The sequence below is a fragment of the Sphaerodactylus townsendi genome, linkage group LG12 (assembly GCF_021028975.2).
Source record: "Sphaerodactylus townsendi isolate TG3544 linkage group LG12, MPM_Stown_v2.3, whole genome shotgun sequence".
Classification (NCBI taxonomy): domain Eukaryota; kingdom Metazoa; phylum Chordata; class Lepidosauria; order Squamata; family Sphaerodactylidae; genus Sphaerodactylus; species Sphaerodactylus townsendi.
The window spans coordinates 26,449,159-26,464,996 of NC_059436.1; the positions used below are offsets into that span (position 1 = coordinate 26,449,159).

Genomic DNA, 15,838 nt, shown 5'->3' on the forward strand with positions numbered 1-15,838 from the left:
GGATGTGCCCATGAAGGACGATAGTTTGAAACTGCTGGATGTGTTGGGGGACAAAAAACTGGGGAAAGGCGGGCCCTCCTTTGCGTCCGACTACTGGTTTTAAACAAATGACCCTTTTTGGAGCAATTCTGACTTCCAGAAATCAGGAGCAGTTCTGATTTCCAGATAAAGAAGACAAACGGACACATACTGGGATTAGAACGATCCGACACAACTCCAGCATCCAGGAATCTCTTCAAAGGAGGTGCTAAACAGAGTCACACAGTTTTGCACTTCCCCTTCTCAAAGAGGAAGGACTTTTCAGGGGCTGCCTTTCACAGAGTCACTGATCTGATGAGGAGACTGTATGGAAGACTGACAGTGTTTTGTAGAAAGGTACAATCAGAGTATGGGGGACCAGACAAGCATACTGAGAGGCTAGGCTTATATTTAAAACAGTGTCGGTTTCCCCCACAAAGCAAGCAACAAGCCCCTGCAATCTGCCCTGAGGCTGTTTCTCACTAACCAGTTGCAAAATTTAGATTCTGGTAGTTGAATCTGGAACTGCCAAACAGTTTCGCTCCTGCCACACACATACACAGGGTGAAAAACTGCTTTCCGCACTCACCCACTCAGTTGTGACTTGCATTCTTGGCTCTGAGAACATCACTTAGTCATCAATATGCATCAAATATCATGCTATACCAAAGCCAAGAGAGAGAGAGAGTCATCTGCTCGCTGGAAACAGCTCAAAACACCACTCCATAAGGCTACAACAACAGAACGAGGAGGAAGGGCTGTGCCTCAGTGACTGATCACCTGCTTTCCATACAATAAGTCCCAGGTTCAGTGCCCAGCATCTACACATAAAGGAGTTCAGGTTGGGGAAAGCATCTTTCTCTACCTGAGGCCCTGGAGAGACATTGTCCATTCCAGCAGACAGCACTCGGCTAGATCCACATATCACTGGCTACTGTGAGGTCGGGGCACAAGAACAATCATTCGCAACTGGACTGGGTAATCCAGCTTCAAATGAATGCTACAGCAAAATATCCAGTGATGTGTGGATGCAACCCTGGGCTGGATGGATCAATGGTCTGACTGTTTAAAAGCCGGCCCTGGAGCCATGTAGTGAGATATAAACCTCAGAACTGAATGTCAAGGAGGAGGGCACAAGAGCAAGGGAGGATTATCCTGATAATACAAGAGGCAGTGACTTTCATGGCAACCTCGTTCCAGAAAGGTCAGACAAGACCCTTCCATCCCGATTTTACTTGCTATTCTACTGGAGGATGTGTGTGTGTATGAATGTGTGTGATTGTATGGCTAAGTATGTGTGGCTGTATTTTTGTTTAGTTAACCTATTTTACCAGTATATTGTCACTTACCCTGAGGGTTTCCTGAGGAGGTGTGTAGCAGGGTATAAATCTCAAAGGAGGAGTAAAGAAAGAGGCATCAGGGAATTATTATCTCCAGCAACTGGTATTCAAAGGTTTACTGCACTTGAACATGGATATCCCATTTAGCTGACTTGGTTAGGGACAGGGCACATAGACTTCCATGTATCAAATCAGGGTGGATATTGGGCATGGGATTGTAGTTATGACCAGACAGCACTCAGATCATTCTACACTTCTTAATGCCGTGTTCAAGAAGCCTCCTCTGGCAACTTTCCATTTCAAGGGAAGGTCAACAATGTGAGCATAATTCTCTTAATTCACTGGAGGTTCCCTTAATATAGATCTGTCAGAGGTCATTTAATGGTGTAGTTACAGGTGTTTTGCACCAGAGGGCACTGGAGAATAAGGCCCACCAAGTCTCAAAGAAGGTTTTTCTGTTGAAATAAGACATAAAATGAAATTCAAACCTACGGCTTGGCAAATAAAGGGGGAATGCCTATTTCCATCTCACAGATAACATTACTATGAGGGATTCTGTAGCTAAATTTGTTGCCTTGAGACAGGCAAGAAGAGATTCCCTCCATCTCTTACGAATTTAATACATTCCGCAGAACACTTGTGGCATGTGTTTATCCCAAGAGAAAAATGCTGCCCATTACAGAAGGATTTAATAATACGTGATTTATCTACAAACTCAACCTGAATTTTGCAGAGTGTAGGGAAAAAAACATTAAAAAAAACTTTATATCACATGCACCAATAGCTCCAGGAAAGCATTCCGTTTTCAATTCCCTGTGGTGGAACATAAATGGATAAAACGCTCTACGTTTGATGGATTTCTAGTTAATCTTACTTGATGACAGGAAGTTCAAGGCATTTAAAAAATTCCCAGGGTGTTATCCTTGATTCCTCATGATGCTGCTTTTTCAGACCCTGGAGATGAGTGTTATTAAGCGGAAATTTTATAATAAATACATTTTGCTAAGGAAAAAAGGAGTTTTGGCGGAGTTCCTGTAACCAAAAGGAATGAGCCCTAGTGAAAGCCATAAACACCTCCCACCTAGAGAGAGGTTGATGAGATTGCATGGAAAGACTAAGGCCCCTTTCGCACAGGCCAATTAAACCAGAATAACATTGGTAAAAAAACCAGGGTTGGGAGGGGGGGAACTTTGCATGGAGCAGATCCGCGTTGGGATTGGGATCTGTGCAAAGTTTCCTCCCAACCCTGGATTTTTTACTGGTGTTATCCCAATGGTTCTCCTGCCCCCAATCCAGGTTATTCGAGAATCATGATATGTGCACTTCTTTTGTTTTAAAGCGCCTTGCAGCTGCAGCTGAGCAAACGGCTGCAGCTGTGAGGTGCGTTAGGCAGCTGCGATCCAACAAGAGAATCACAGTTCCTGGCTCCCATCTGCAGAGCCATGCAAGGACAAGGGGCCATTTCATGGCCCTTGGGGTCAGTCATGCCTGTCTCCGAAGCTGTGCAGGGACCTGCCCCAAAACGGCACCTCCGTATGAAGGCGCATGCCCTGTTCACATGGCTGTCTGTCTACAGCAGGGGTCTGCAACCTGCAGCTCTCCAGATGTTCATGGACTGCAATTCCCATCAGCCCCTGCCAGCATGGTTGCAGACCCCTGGTCTACAGGACACGTGAACAGGCTGAGGCAAAGATGGGTTCATATAACCTGCCTTTCACCTGCTTTTATTTTGCTGTTTGGAAGGGGCCTAAGTTGGAGAAAGGGTCAGTCTAGTCTTTTATCAGAGGCTTTCTTGTTTTCTGTAGTAGCAGTACTGAGCCTTTGGGGCACTGAGAATAAACTTTTATATGGCCTGGTAACAGCTGGAGTCGTACAGCATGAATCAACAGGCAAACCATCCACACGGAGTCCCACCACCCCACAGACTCCTTTGAGAGGCTTTCCTTTGATCTGGATCAAAGGGGAAAGACTTGAGAAGCCCAGGAGCTGTGCTTGGAATAAGCACAATGTTGTGTGGACTCTGCTTTAAAAAGTTGGGGCATAGTGCTGTCCATTTAGGAAAAATCATGGTTTGGAAACAGACAATAAGCTTAAAAGAACCAGAAGGTTGACCTCTGCAGGACCAAGGAGAGCTCCCAGGCATGACCGAAGTTGTTTCTAGAGGCCCAAGCAGAACCTAAGCACCAAAACAACCCCTTAATGCCCAAGCCCCATGCCTTAACAGCTTAACAGCTGAGAACTAGTAGTAGTTGAGCCTGGTAACAAATTCACACTCCTTTAGGCACTTCGCAAAGACATTTTATTTACCAAGCTTTCTGGCTACTGTTTCCCTTGTAACCAATTACACCCATTTAAAGTTTCCTCCTGTTTCACCTTGTGCTGCCAATTTTAGGAGGATCCTGTTTTAGAATCTTTGTTGCCATGTTTAACTGACTTTATTTATTTATTTATTTATTTATTTATTTATTTATTGTTATGTCTGCTGTTTCTGTTTTAATGGAATTAGCATGAGCCACATAGAGAGAGGTGCAGATAAATATTTTGTCAATAAATTTAGAGGACCAGAGTTCTGGCTTAGCGTTCTATTTTCTGATTTAATTCTGTCTTCCTGCTGGAAGCTTATAAGAGAGAGAAGGTCCCTGGATAGTTGGTAGAGTGGTGGAATTTCAGATTAGAGTTCCTTGCTTCAAAGGAGTATGTCACAGACGGAAGGAATTTCGGCTGGTTTCTCAGTCTCTGCGACAGAGCCAAATGTCTACCTGGCTAGCCTGCAAAATATTCTTCCTTAAGCCAGTTGGGGTTTGTGGTACTAATCTATACTGGACTGTTCAGTATGATCAGAAGTCAAGTACGGCACCCATTATGCCCTGGCTTTGTCAGGTCTCAATCCTTGGACACCATAAATAGAAACAGGAACCCTGCATTTCACATAGCTGCCAGAGGTCTAGTTGAGAATTATGTTGATGAATTCAGATAAGACAGCTTAATGCTTGATTCATCCCCTGGCATGTTGTTCCTGATATCATTAGGCATCTAGAGGCCTCCAAACCAAAGGCACATAGTGCCCATCCCAAGCAGAGTTACACCTTTCTAAGCCCACTGATGTCAATGGAATTTTAAGCGTACAACTATGCTTAGGAGGGCATTGTCAGTTTCCTCAATCATGGGACCAGAAACTGTGTTATGCTGCCTCACCATCCCCACAAGGATTCACCCTGTGACATCCCCAGGATTTTTGGAAGAGATGATACCCTTCTCCTTACTTCAAGAGGGGGAAGTCAAAAGCAGACTATAGTGTAAGTATTCCAGTTTCAGAGCTAGGACTAAATACACTTTAGCACACATTAATCATAGGTAGTTTTACTACTGAATTAGACATTTCTGTTGGGTGATATAAACCTTTTAGAATCTCCCCCATTCCAAACAAAAGCTTTTCTCAAACAAGAGGTTAGATTTATTATTTATCATACGCTAAGGACGTACAATGTCAGTCTAAGCAGTTGCCTTATGTGATCGTAGATTATCATTTACTTGTTATAGAAGACACATTTCTGGTTTAGAAATCAAAGCCCCCTCAGCTTCCTTGGCAGAAGGAAAAGCTTACTTTATACAGATTTGGCTAGTTGCAGGTGGATGACATATTTAGCAAGTGCTTTGACTGTATCCTTGTAGGAAAGGTATAAGAACTAGCTGAAGGAGAGCAGAAATATGAACCACCGTTAACTAAGGTAGCTGAAGTTCCCAGTTCCCAGAAACAATATCTTGTCCCCCACCCTGAGCAGAACATAAGGCAAAACATGTTCAGACTTGCCCCAGGAGACAGTACATACTGTCTCACCATCATACTGGGGATGATCTGCTGATGACAGGAAATGGAATCCTAGAAGCTCAGCCCCTGTATAATGAAAGCAGTTTGGCCCCTGTGGGTGCATTTGTCACAGATTATTCTTAATGGAGACAATTAAATACATTATGAGAGCCTGGCACTTTTGGTGAAAACCACTGGATTGATGTGGGGTAACACAACTATGGCTTGGTGCACACAAAGCAACCTGCATAGAGTTGTAATTTCAAGGCTGAGGAGACACCACAGATATCACAAACTTCTCCTTCTTCAGCCTGCCAGGTGTTTTTGCTTACCTCTTAGCTCCCCTAGGTCGAGTGTCTTCCCTAGTTGTTCTAGTAAATCAGCCCGGGCTGCGTTCTTTTTGTGTTTTTTCCCATCGTAGTGTTGCTGTGCCATCATTGGGTTATTAAACCACGCTGTGCAGAGCTGGCAGTACCGGTCAGAGTCTCTTCTCTGATGGGGTGGAGATACCACTGGAGTACTATCCACATGTGGCTGCTTTATAGAACTCAAGTTTGTCTCTGCAGAAAGAAGTGAAATTTGTATACTTGACCACATGAAGTAATGCCATTTATTAATTCATCAATGTTTGACATTTATACTCTATTTTTCAGCACTTTGCTCCCAAGGAAGCTTGACACAGAAGTAAATGGAACCCCCACCCGCATTAATGGGCCTAATTGCATGGCACATTTTCCCCAAGGATGCCCCTGGGTCAGATGGAGTCATATGTTCTGAAGGTCTGCACTTCCCAGGCATGCATGTGCCCAATTTGGTTCAGGACTGTGGAATGTGGAAAGGGGGTTTAGCTATTCTCCATTGCACCATTTCCTCAACTTGATATGGCCTTAGGGGTGCTATTTGCCCCACTGGAGGCTGACACAGATACTGATGAACAACGTGTTACATTTCCCTACCCGGGCAAAAAGTACCCCCAGTGCCATTGCAGGTCAGGAAAATGGAATTGGAGGGGCGGGGATAGACCCTCTCTCCCGCTAACTACATTTCTGTTCCAATTCAGGCCATATGTGTGGGGAATTACACAATTTCAGAATATGGGTCTTCACATGACCTGGAAACATAATATGTTAGCCCAAGGGGAATTGATCTCTCTCTCTCTTTCTCTCTCTCCTGCTTCTTCTGTGAAATAGCTGGCAGCTAATGTGGAACTGATCTGATCAGAGGTGTTGGCACTCGTCAACAAACGTAAAGGTGAACTGAAAGTTTGAAAATGTGTAGCCTGCTAGCCAGTGATGCTAAAGAGAAGAACTGTGATGTTGTACATATAACTATCAGATTCAGATAAACCAAAAATGCCAGTTACAGCTGCTTGTAAAACTCCCTACACTAGTAATAATCTACAGAATTGGGTCTCCTTATGAGGCAAAATCTGCCCCCTGATACGGCTGGCCATATCTGCATAGACAGTGTTCCCCACTGGAAGTCAGAGGCACAGCTGGGGAAAGTGTGGAGACCTAGTAAACTGATGAATGTACTGCTCTATTGCTTAGGCAAGAATGGAAGGCATCTGTATCAGGTTGGATCAACCCAGAGTCTTCACACTGTCTGCAAATCACAGGGGTTGATTGATATTGCACATTCCTTAGCTTTGAGACTACAGCTCATAATCCGAGGGGAGTTCACTAGGTTACATTCTGGCCTCAGGCCACAAGGATCCTGTTTCAAATCCTAGAATGTGAACCAAAAAATATCTTGTCAATGAATCAGGTCATCTGGCCAATAAGCCCCCTCCCACTTCGACTGTAGATTTAAAAAAAAAACAGGCAACTGTTTCTCATCTTACAGTCTCAGTAAGCACATTTCTAGGAGTGGAATCAAATAAGTACATTTTCTGCTAGGATCTAATTCCTTTCCCACATCAAAAAAGCTTCTTTCCCTTTCTGACTAAACTTTAATGAGATCACTTCTAGAGGGAACTTCAAGGTGATGGAACCTTGATTATCTGACTCCTTAGAGGGCTTGGGGGTGGGGGTAATTACAAATTCCATATGCATAATTATGACCTCAACATTTTTACAACAAAATATGATACATGTAACCATATCAATTACACCCCACTAATCCAAAAAGGATAAACAATCTTTTAAGGCGCTGAGTTTTTGGAAATGACAACGCCTCATGCTGTGTTACTATTTTTCTGAAGCCCTGATCTGTGAGCCACTAAGGAAGAGAAGAATGAAGCAAGCTGATCTTTCATAGAGGTAAGATCAAAGCACATTAGGAAAATGAGATCCTTGGTGCATCCGGCTGTGGAAAGGTGGAAAATATTCCTCTCTGGGGCAGCATTTATTTCCCCTTTCCAATCACCTCATTTTACTCCTTAGAACACAAGTTTTTTTCTTTTGCATAATGTAATGACCTTGTCGACTCAACTCCTAACTGTTGTTGCTGAGGCAGATTTTTTGTTTTAAATGACATGCTAATGACAAAATCGCTCTACTGTTTGTCTCGGATCCAAACCTTGACTCAGGCATTCCTCTGGGAGCAGGTTCGAAAGGAAGCAAAATGATCCCTTTGTCCTGCATCCATTCATGCTGGTGGCCCAGCTTGCATTATTGGTTTCTCCATCAAAGAGGGGAGAAAGCATTATGAGAACTGGGCCTTCCTAAGTGTATGCAGGGCCCCCAATTCACACTGGAGGCTACCTGGGAAACAGAAGGGAGGGCCCTACTTGCCCCACTCCTTCTGTGTGCTATTCTATGCTGCCCCTGGATGAGTTTGTGAATGGTGGGGGGGGGAACTATATGGCTAAAACTAATTTGCCATTATACACTCCAAAAAGGGGGGAACAATTCAAATTCTGTTCCAACTCAAAGTCTATATCCCAATTCAACTAAAAAGGGTTGTGCACGTTGTATAAACGTCTGAATGCTTTGTTGTGCAAGATTTTGGGGGGGGGAGATGCATAAGGACAGGGCAGTATGAATGAATGCATAGCAGTCAGGCTAATGTCAGAAAGAAAAATGATAATGCATCAGCAAACCATTCTGAGCCATTAGCCTATCAAAAACCAGTGGATTTTTGCAGTAACCAATCACATTGGGGCACTTGGTATGAGGCTGGAGGGAACTGTAATGACTATCCAAGGTACAAAACAAAGAAACAGAAACCATGAATGAATTGATTTTAAAAAGTAGAGGAAGGAAAAAAACAGACTTCATATTGACATCTATTTTCTTTGAGAGTCACTAAGATCCATTCCATGGATTGAAGAACCCATTTGGAACAATGTGGTTTGAATTGAATTAATTAATCTGAGAACTTGTTTTACATCCCAAATAGTAACATTACAGACTTACATTTTGAAATGTTGGTCCTCCCTTATCACCCACTGTCCTCTTGTTTGCACCCAAGTGAAAATAAGGGATTGGGTTTAGATTAAACTGGGATTTCCTACTGATTTCAACTTCCTATTGCAACCCTCCCCCTTTGTTCTTCTGGATCTTTTATCCCTAAAAAAGGAGCATTTTGGAGATCTTTGGAGTGCAGTGGTAACCAGGGAACTTCCATTACACTAATGGAAAATGTAGTCTGGATTTAACCCATGGGGTATGCATACATCAATGTCTAAATCAAGGCATATACATATGGTAACTGACAACTGCATCTGACAAAATGGAACAGGGGGGAGAGGAGGGGGCCGGTAGAGGGCAAAGAATGGGATTTCCTCTTCTCAGCTCATCCTTGCAGGTCCAAAACATGTGCATTTAAATTTTTGTCCATTTTTAAAAATTCTCCAGTCTTCACTTTTATATGTGTGCACGTTATGCAAGTTTGGAATGCAGTCGATACAGTATACGTACATAGAGCACACAAGTAATGTGTACCTCTGATTTATTGATGCACAAATAAAATTGACTTTTTAAAATAAACTGGGTAAATTTTATAGGGAAAGTGTGGTGCGAGGAGTTGGGAAGGGACAGAGAATCAGGAATTCAATTCTCTCACCACGGAGAAGGAGGCTCAACATGGGGACATTTCAGTCAAAATAGCAAGGATGAAAAATCTGAAAGCGCCTACTTCTTTGGGCAGTTTTGTACTATTACCTGCCTGGTGGCATCTCTTTGATGCCTCATGGTCAGCCTGCTTTTCCGCCGCTGCTTGAGACAGTGACTTGAGACAGGTGCCTGATTTTTGCAGAACTCCTGCTACTTTCATCCCTCTTCATCCCTTCCCACCACACCCCAGGCATTTTCCCTTTTACAAACACTGCAGGGTCAAAATGGTTACTAGGGATTGCTTTCGGAGGGAAATGTTGACTCCAGTAACAAACAGTTTCTTCTATAGCCTAAGGAAAATAATCAGACCTGATCTTCTCCTCCCTTCCAGCATTTAGGATTGCCTGTAATGGCTGCACAGGAGTCTTTAGGTATCTGAAATCTCGTAAATAGTTTTTTTAAAGGCTGTTACACATCTGTAGGACTGCAAGAGTTTATCATCAGATGTTTCACAATGCCTCTGGCTATAAAGCTAATAATTTTGTTCTTCTGGTCAGCCCTCTTCTTGTTTATTAGTTGGCTGGTGCCCTGGAGGGCATAAAACAGCATAATTCACCACGGCTGGTACTATCTTCAGAATTTATATCTGCTGCTTGCCGAAAATGTATGACCAAAGCCAGAAGACAATACACTGGCTGTCCTGAGTCTACGACACGCTGACATTTCAACAAAAGGGCTGAGTCAAATCCAGGTTTTGAGTTTCTACCTGACATTTTGCTTAAACTGAAATCAGAGGCAAATAGTTGAGGACACTTTAAGCAAACAGCCCAGGGAAGCCAATAAAATGAGTGAAATTTCTCAAGGAAAGGTAGCCCTTGTGTTCCTAGGTAAGCAGTGATGAGAGCATTTTCCTTATGTTGTTTCATCTTAAATCTGTTCATAGTTTTTATCAATTACTTTAATCCTCTATTTTTTTTAACCACTGGTTTGTTTGGACTCTACATATACGTTTTATCTTTTTACACAATGTATATGGCATTGGTATGTGTCATTTGTACAAATCTGTAGACATAGCTGCAGGCAGGAGAGAACTTGACAGAGGGAAGCTGTTGTCCATGGCAGCAAACTGTCTCATTCTGCCTTTAGATATATAGGTTATCTAGTAAAAAGGAAATCTTCTCTTTAATGGCTGACCAAGGACAGGGCTGCTGGGCTCCACCATAGGCCCCCAGACAAAGCTTCCCATTGCTACATCACAAATTCCCCCAAATATGAATAAATGGGTTGCTATTAACATTTGAAATATCCAGTGTTCTTTGTCCATTCACATGTGGAAGTGCAAATCTGTCTGTTCAGAACGTCAATCAAACATTTGTCCTGTGTCTTTTTCAGAGCTAGGCTCAGATGATTTTTTAAAAAAGAAAATACATCAACGGACGGTAGCATCCAGGAAGCATTGTGGCAAGCAGCATTGCCAGGAGAACAGCGGAGAAGAGGTTTTTTTATTAAAAGCAGACTACTCATGCCCTGAAAAGGGTAAAAGGCATCAAGGACACTCAGGAACTGAGCAACAGATTTAACATTCCTTTGTAAATAAATAAATGACAAAACAAAACAGTCATAATTTCCCAGTAGGGCTCCAATGCTGTAAGGCTGCTTCTACTCAAGGACTTTTCACAGCATGGAAAACAAAAAGCTGCTGCACTAAAAGGGGTTGGGGGGAAGAGGACCATAAGATGCTGGCACTGCTTTCCTTTTTCAGCTGTAGAAAAATAAACCTATTTTAAATCAGCTCTTAGGGGTATCTGCAAAGTGACAGTAGGGAAATGTTCTTATGGACACTCCCTCTTTCACCACTACAGGGAGATGGAAAGCTCCACTTCCAAAATGGTGCAGGGTAGCTTGCAGCCACATACCACCCCTTCCCCCTCCTTTTAACCCTTTAAAGGACTTTTCCCTTTCCCTGTCTGGGCATCCCTGGAGCTATCAGGATCAGGGGGTCTGACATGCCCTTCAGAGCCTCCCTGTGGGAGTCTCATCAAGCCTCAGAAGTCAGGAAGGGGTTAACAGCATCCTTGCTCTTCCTCCTCTCTTCCTTCTGCTTTCCCATATTGTTGATTAGCTGGCAAGAAGGCTTCATGTACTCCCAAGCTTTAGCTCCTGACCCTTATGAGAAAATTCTCTGAGGTATTCTCTGTTCCTCCACTCTCTGCCTCCCAAAACACCTCTGGGTGTTGATGGGTGGGAGCTATTACTAACTGGGTGGTGACTGGGCCAGGCTGACCTCCATCCTTGTTGTCTCCCTCCTAAAATGGCCGTTGCCAATATATACCCTAAGGCTCAGGGTTGGCCCATGTAGCAGCTGTTCCTCCCTTGATCCAGATGGTTCTCATAAAAGAGAGGGGGAACGGATGTTTGGGGGCCTTGGGAGGTCTCGGTACAATGGAGGAAAAGGAGAGGAATGGGAGGCGGGGGAACAGCAGCAGCATCAAGCAGTTCAGGAGGGGGGGTGTGTGGATGCTGTTCAGATCCATTTGCACAATGCCGGTTGCTACTGCCCAGGTGGAACATAGCCTGCCCTCACCATTTTTTAAGGAATTTCCACAGGAATTCCTTCTCATCCCGAACACCGCTCCTGGGGCTCCGAAGGGTTTCTAATTTACGATGGAGCAAAGAGGAACATCCTTGGCTCTGACTCGAAGTGGAAACTACGCAGCTGCAGCTGCAGAAGAGTCTTTGTGTGGAGGCTCTCCCTGCAGCCATCTTTTGGTGCAGCTTTCAAAATGGTGTCTCTGCCAACTCTGCCAGCCCATATCAATCCTCCAACAAGGTTTTTTTAAAAAACCCAGCTCATTTATGACTCCTCTGTGAACCACCTATCAGCAGTTATAGGGGAGGGGAGGACTGCCAGGCTGAGGGCAAGTGGAGATTCTTGTTGGATTGGCACAATTGTTCTCTAATGCAATGCTGGGGGAAGGAGTCTAGAAGCGAGTGACGCAGGGAAGGGGCACAAGGACACCATCCCAACATGCCTCCACTGTTCTTGCTGTGGCTTCCCCAGCGGAAGTGACATGTTGTGCCCTTGTGTGGAAACAGTCAAAGGAAATCCTCTGAAGATGCCAGTCACAGATGCAGGCAAATCGTCATGCCACTGGAACACAGCCATACAGCCCGGAAACCCCACAACACCCCAGTGATTCCAGCCATGAAAGCCTTCGACATTACAAAGGAAATTTTAAAATGTCACTTTATTTGGTGCAAGTGCTACGTACTGAACCCATCACTGATAACCATAATAATGCTTCCTCTTCTTTTCTGTTTCTATGCAGTCATGCAGTAAAGTACCATTTTTTTAAACAAATGGACAATAAGATTTATATTTAAAAACATAAAATGGATATGTTGCCTTTTGAAACGGTGCTTCTGTTGCTGGTCTGACCTCCCACCATCTAGAACCAACTGAATAAGCCAATTTCTGCCTCTTTTAACTGTCCCTCAGGGTGTTGTGAACCAAGAATCGTTCCTGGCTGTAAACCAAGATTAAACACACCTTTCATCCATCCCTCAACAGATGCTCCAGCTCAATGATGGCAGACTGCGCATGGAGCAGACATTCATCCTCTCCCAGTCTAGCTCTTGGTTTGATTGTTTTGATGTCCCATCTCAGCTTCCCTTGCTTCCTTAACTTCCACCGCCGACAGAAAACCTGGGGACTGTTGTTCACTTGTTAGATTCTGTCCTTCCTTGCTTTTGAGGAAGTGGGGCATCACTTGGGTCCTCGGGCCCACCCATTATGATGCAGACCACTCAAATTTTGTACCCGCAGCCTCTCCCTCTCAGTGATCCTCACAAGTAGAAGAAAATCAAACCTTGTTTTTCTGGAACGCTCAATTTTTGCGATATGAATACACTAATCACTGCATTTTCTATTGTGGATTTCTCATTGTGGAGGGGATATGATTGCTCTCTTTAAGTATTTAAAGGACTGTCACTTAGGGGAGGGGAGGGAGCGGTTCCTGTTGGCAGCGGAGAAGAGGACTGGCAGTAATGGGTTTAAATTACAGGCAGAAAGATTCTGACTGGATATCAGGGGGGAAATTACAGTTAAGAGTTGTGCAACAGTGGAATCAGCTGCCTAGGGAGGTGAGGAACTCCCCCCCCCCCCTGACAGTCTAAGCAGCAGCTGGACAAACACTTCCCTGGGATGCTCTAGGGCTAAGTTGACCCTGCTTGGCACAGAGGGTTAGACTAGATGGCCTGAATGGCCCCTTCTGAAATTCTATGATTCATGTGCAATGAAAAAACCTCAGCTTCTCTGCTTTTGTTAGAAGCTTGGAGGGATTTTATGGTTAGGCAAACAATAGGATGACTACATTGTCTGCAGTCATTTGACTTCTAGAAGTTAAAGGTAACAGATTCCATGTTACTGTGTGAAATGTATGACAGTCAAAATTCAAGAGACGAACTGATAGGGGGAGTTTCTTAAAATGCCACCTCTCTCACACACAAACTCAAGTTCAGAACAAAATGGCTGTCTACTATTTGCAAATGCTGGACGGAGAAATAAATGAATTTGCTGAGCTATCAATTAGAGGAATTCCAGTGCTGGTTTTGCATAGCCAAAGGAGACAGCAATAACTTCTAGCACGCAAGCAAATGACCACAAAACATGAACGCGCAGATATGTTTGGAGTGCCAAAGCCCCGTGGGCCTGGCTGATGGGTTGATGATCATCTAGAGGAATAAAGGCAACCATAATGAGCATCGGCAGGTTTTTTTTGTAAAAGGTTGCTATGGCAAAAGGAGCAATGAATAGCTGCTTTTGTTCCATTTTCTTCGTTCGCTGTCCATTTACTGTCCCAAATAGACAGAGACAGGTGGGACGCAATGCCAGTCGCTCCCATTTCTGCTCAGCAGGGGATCCAAAGTGAAAATGTGAACAGACAGAGAGTTCCATCGCTAAAAAAAAAAAAGCCCTGGGCTTCAATATTGTTGGACCTACCTGTGGCCTTTAATGTCGGCTGCTCTCCTAGCAACAGTTTTAATCTTTTGGCGTGGATTTTCCCTTGATAGTGTGACTCAGCCACCACGGCTGAAGTAAAGGACATGTTACACAATGTGCAGCACTTGTTCTTATCCACCGAGTCATCGTCGCTGCCCTGAAAGATAAGGAAGAACCAGAGATGTTAGCTACCAACCGTGATGGAGGTCACTGGCAGGCCCAGACTCGCAGGCAAACGCTGATCCAACAAAATTGCTTTATGCCTGAGCTGGGAAGTTCTAGAGCCATGGTGGCGAACCTATGGTACTCCAGATGTTCATGGACTACAATTCCCATCAGACCCTGCCAGCATGACTACTTGGCCATGCTGGCAGGGGCTGATGGGAATTGTAGTTCATGAACATCTGGAGTGCCATAGGTTCACCACCACTGTTCTAGAGAGTTTTCAGAGCCATTTCAACATTCTACAGATGTCATTACGTTGTCAGAAAGAATCAGACTCTCCCCAATAGCCTCATGCATGCCAAGGACTGTCAGTAGACATGAACGAAAGCACAACATCTGATGCACTTCTTCAAAGACTTCGTACCCAATGGTGGGATTCAGAAGGTTCACACCACTTCGGCAGAACCGGTTGTTAAAATGGTGCTTGCAAACAACCAGTTGTTAAATTACTTGAATCCCACCACCGGAACCAGCTGTTAAGTTATTTGAATCCCACCACTGTTCGTACCTGACTCTGGACACAATTAGACAACCTTGGGATGCCATAACCATTGTACTGCAGGAATTCGCTTGCTTCAGAAATGCTCTGGGGGACAGTTACTGCTAGGGATCATGGTGTGGGGGGAAGGGACTTCTATCCCCCACCCACCCTGGACAGTTTTTTAGGAGTCCAAATCCCAAGGGCATTTGAGTTCTTGAAAAGCACAATTGGGGGGGGGGTACAGGACCCCCTCCTCCTCCCCCCCACCCCGCTCACACCATTGCCCTAAGCAGGATCAGGCCTCAGGCATTTTTAAAGCAAGATAATTCCTTTCGTAAAATGGTTGTGGCATCTCTAGGTTGTTACCAGGGTGTGCGGTACCACCTATCTGTATCCTGTTTGGAGGCATCAGGCCAGGGCTCATCCATACTGGAAGGGTACAAGTTCCTTGGATGCTAACCTTGACATGCTCCCCATGACATACTAATCTAGCAGCCTCTAAGCCAGAGACATGCAGTGCCCCTCTAAGCAGAGTCGCACCCTTCTAAATTCACTGAAGTTTATCTATCTGTTTATTTCCAGACATAAATCTGTTTCTTCCCCAGATTAATTATGGTTTTGATGGAAATAAACGAGGTTGAATAGCAAGATTACATCAGGGGACACTCTTACCATCTCACAATGCAAGATTTAACATGGTCTGTCTCTGTATATAACTGAGTAATTCCTAACCAGCGGCGACGACTCACTTCTAGCCAATAGCTACGTATGACTCACTTCCAACCAAGCCATGTGTGATGATTGGCTGGTGACTGGCCAGCTGGATGCTCAGGGAACTCACCGTCTCTCCTCCCGCCCTTGGAGTGTGTGGGCACAGAGAAATGTTGTGAAAAGAAGGGAGGGTTTACACAGAACAGCAGAAAGCTGTGGGAGAAGGTCTCAAGAGGGGAGGAGTTGAAAGTGGAA

The 15,838-nt window shown here is 44.3% G+C and overlaps 1 protein-coding gene across 6 annotated transcripts in view; it reads right to left on the reverse strand.

The window, feature by feature from the left end:
- ZMAT4 (zinc finger matrin-type 4) overlaps nt 1-15,838 on the reverse strand; it is a 197,467-nt gene that overhangs the window by 61,481 nt on the left and 120,148 nt on the right. For all 6 annotated transcript variants that reach the window (XR_007245935.1, XM_048513189.1, XM_048513190.1 and 3 more), the window contains 2 exons: nt 14,167-14,323; nt 5,499-5,726 (listed from right to left, as the gene is read on the reverse strand). Coding sequence is in view for 5 of the 6 variants with exons in the window: in XM_048513189.1 (XP_048369146.1) it covers nt 5,499-5,726; nt 14,167-14,323 (385 nt within the window). In the remaining variant the exon portion in view is untranslated. The remainder of the gene's footprint in view (nt 1-5,498; nt 5,727-14,166; nt 14,324-15,838) is intronic.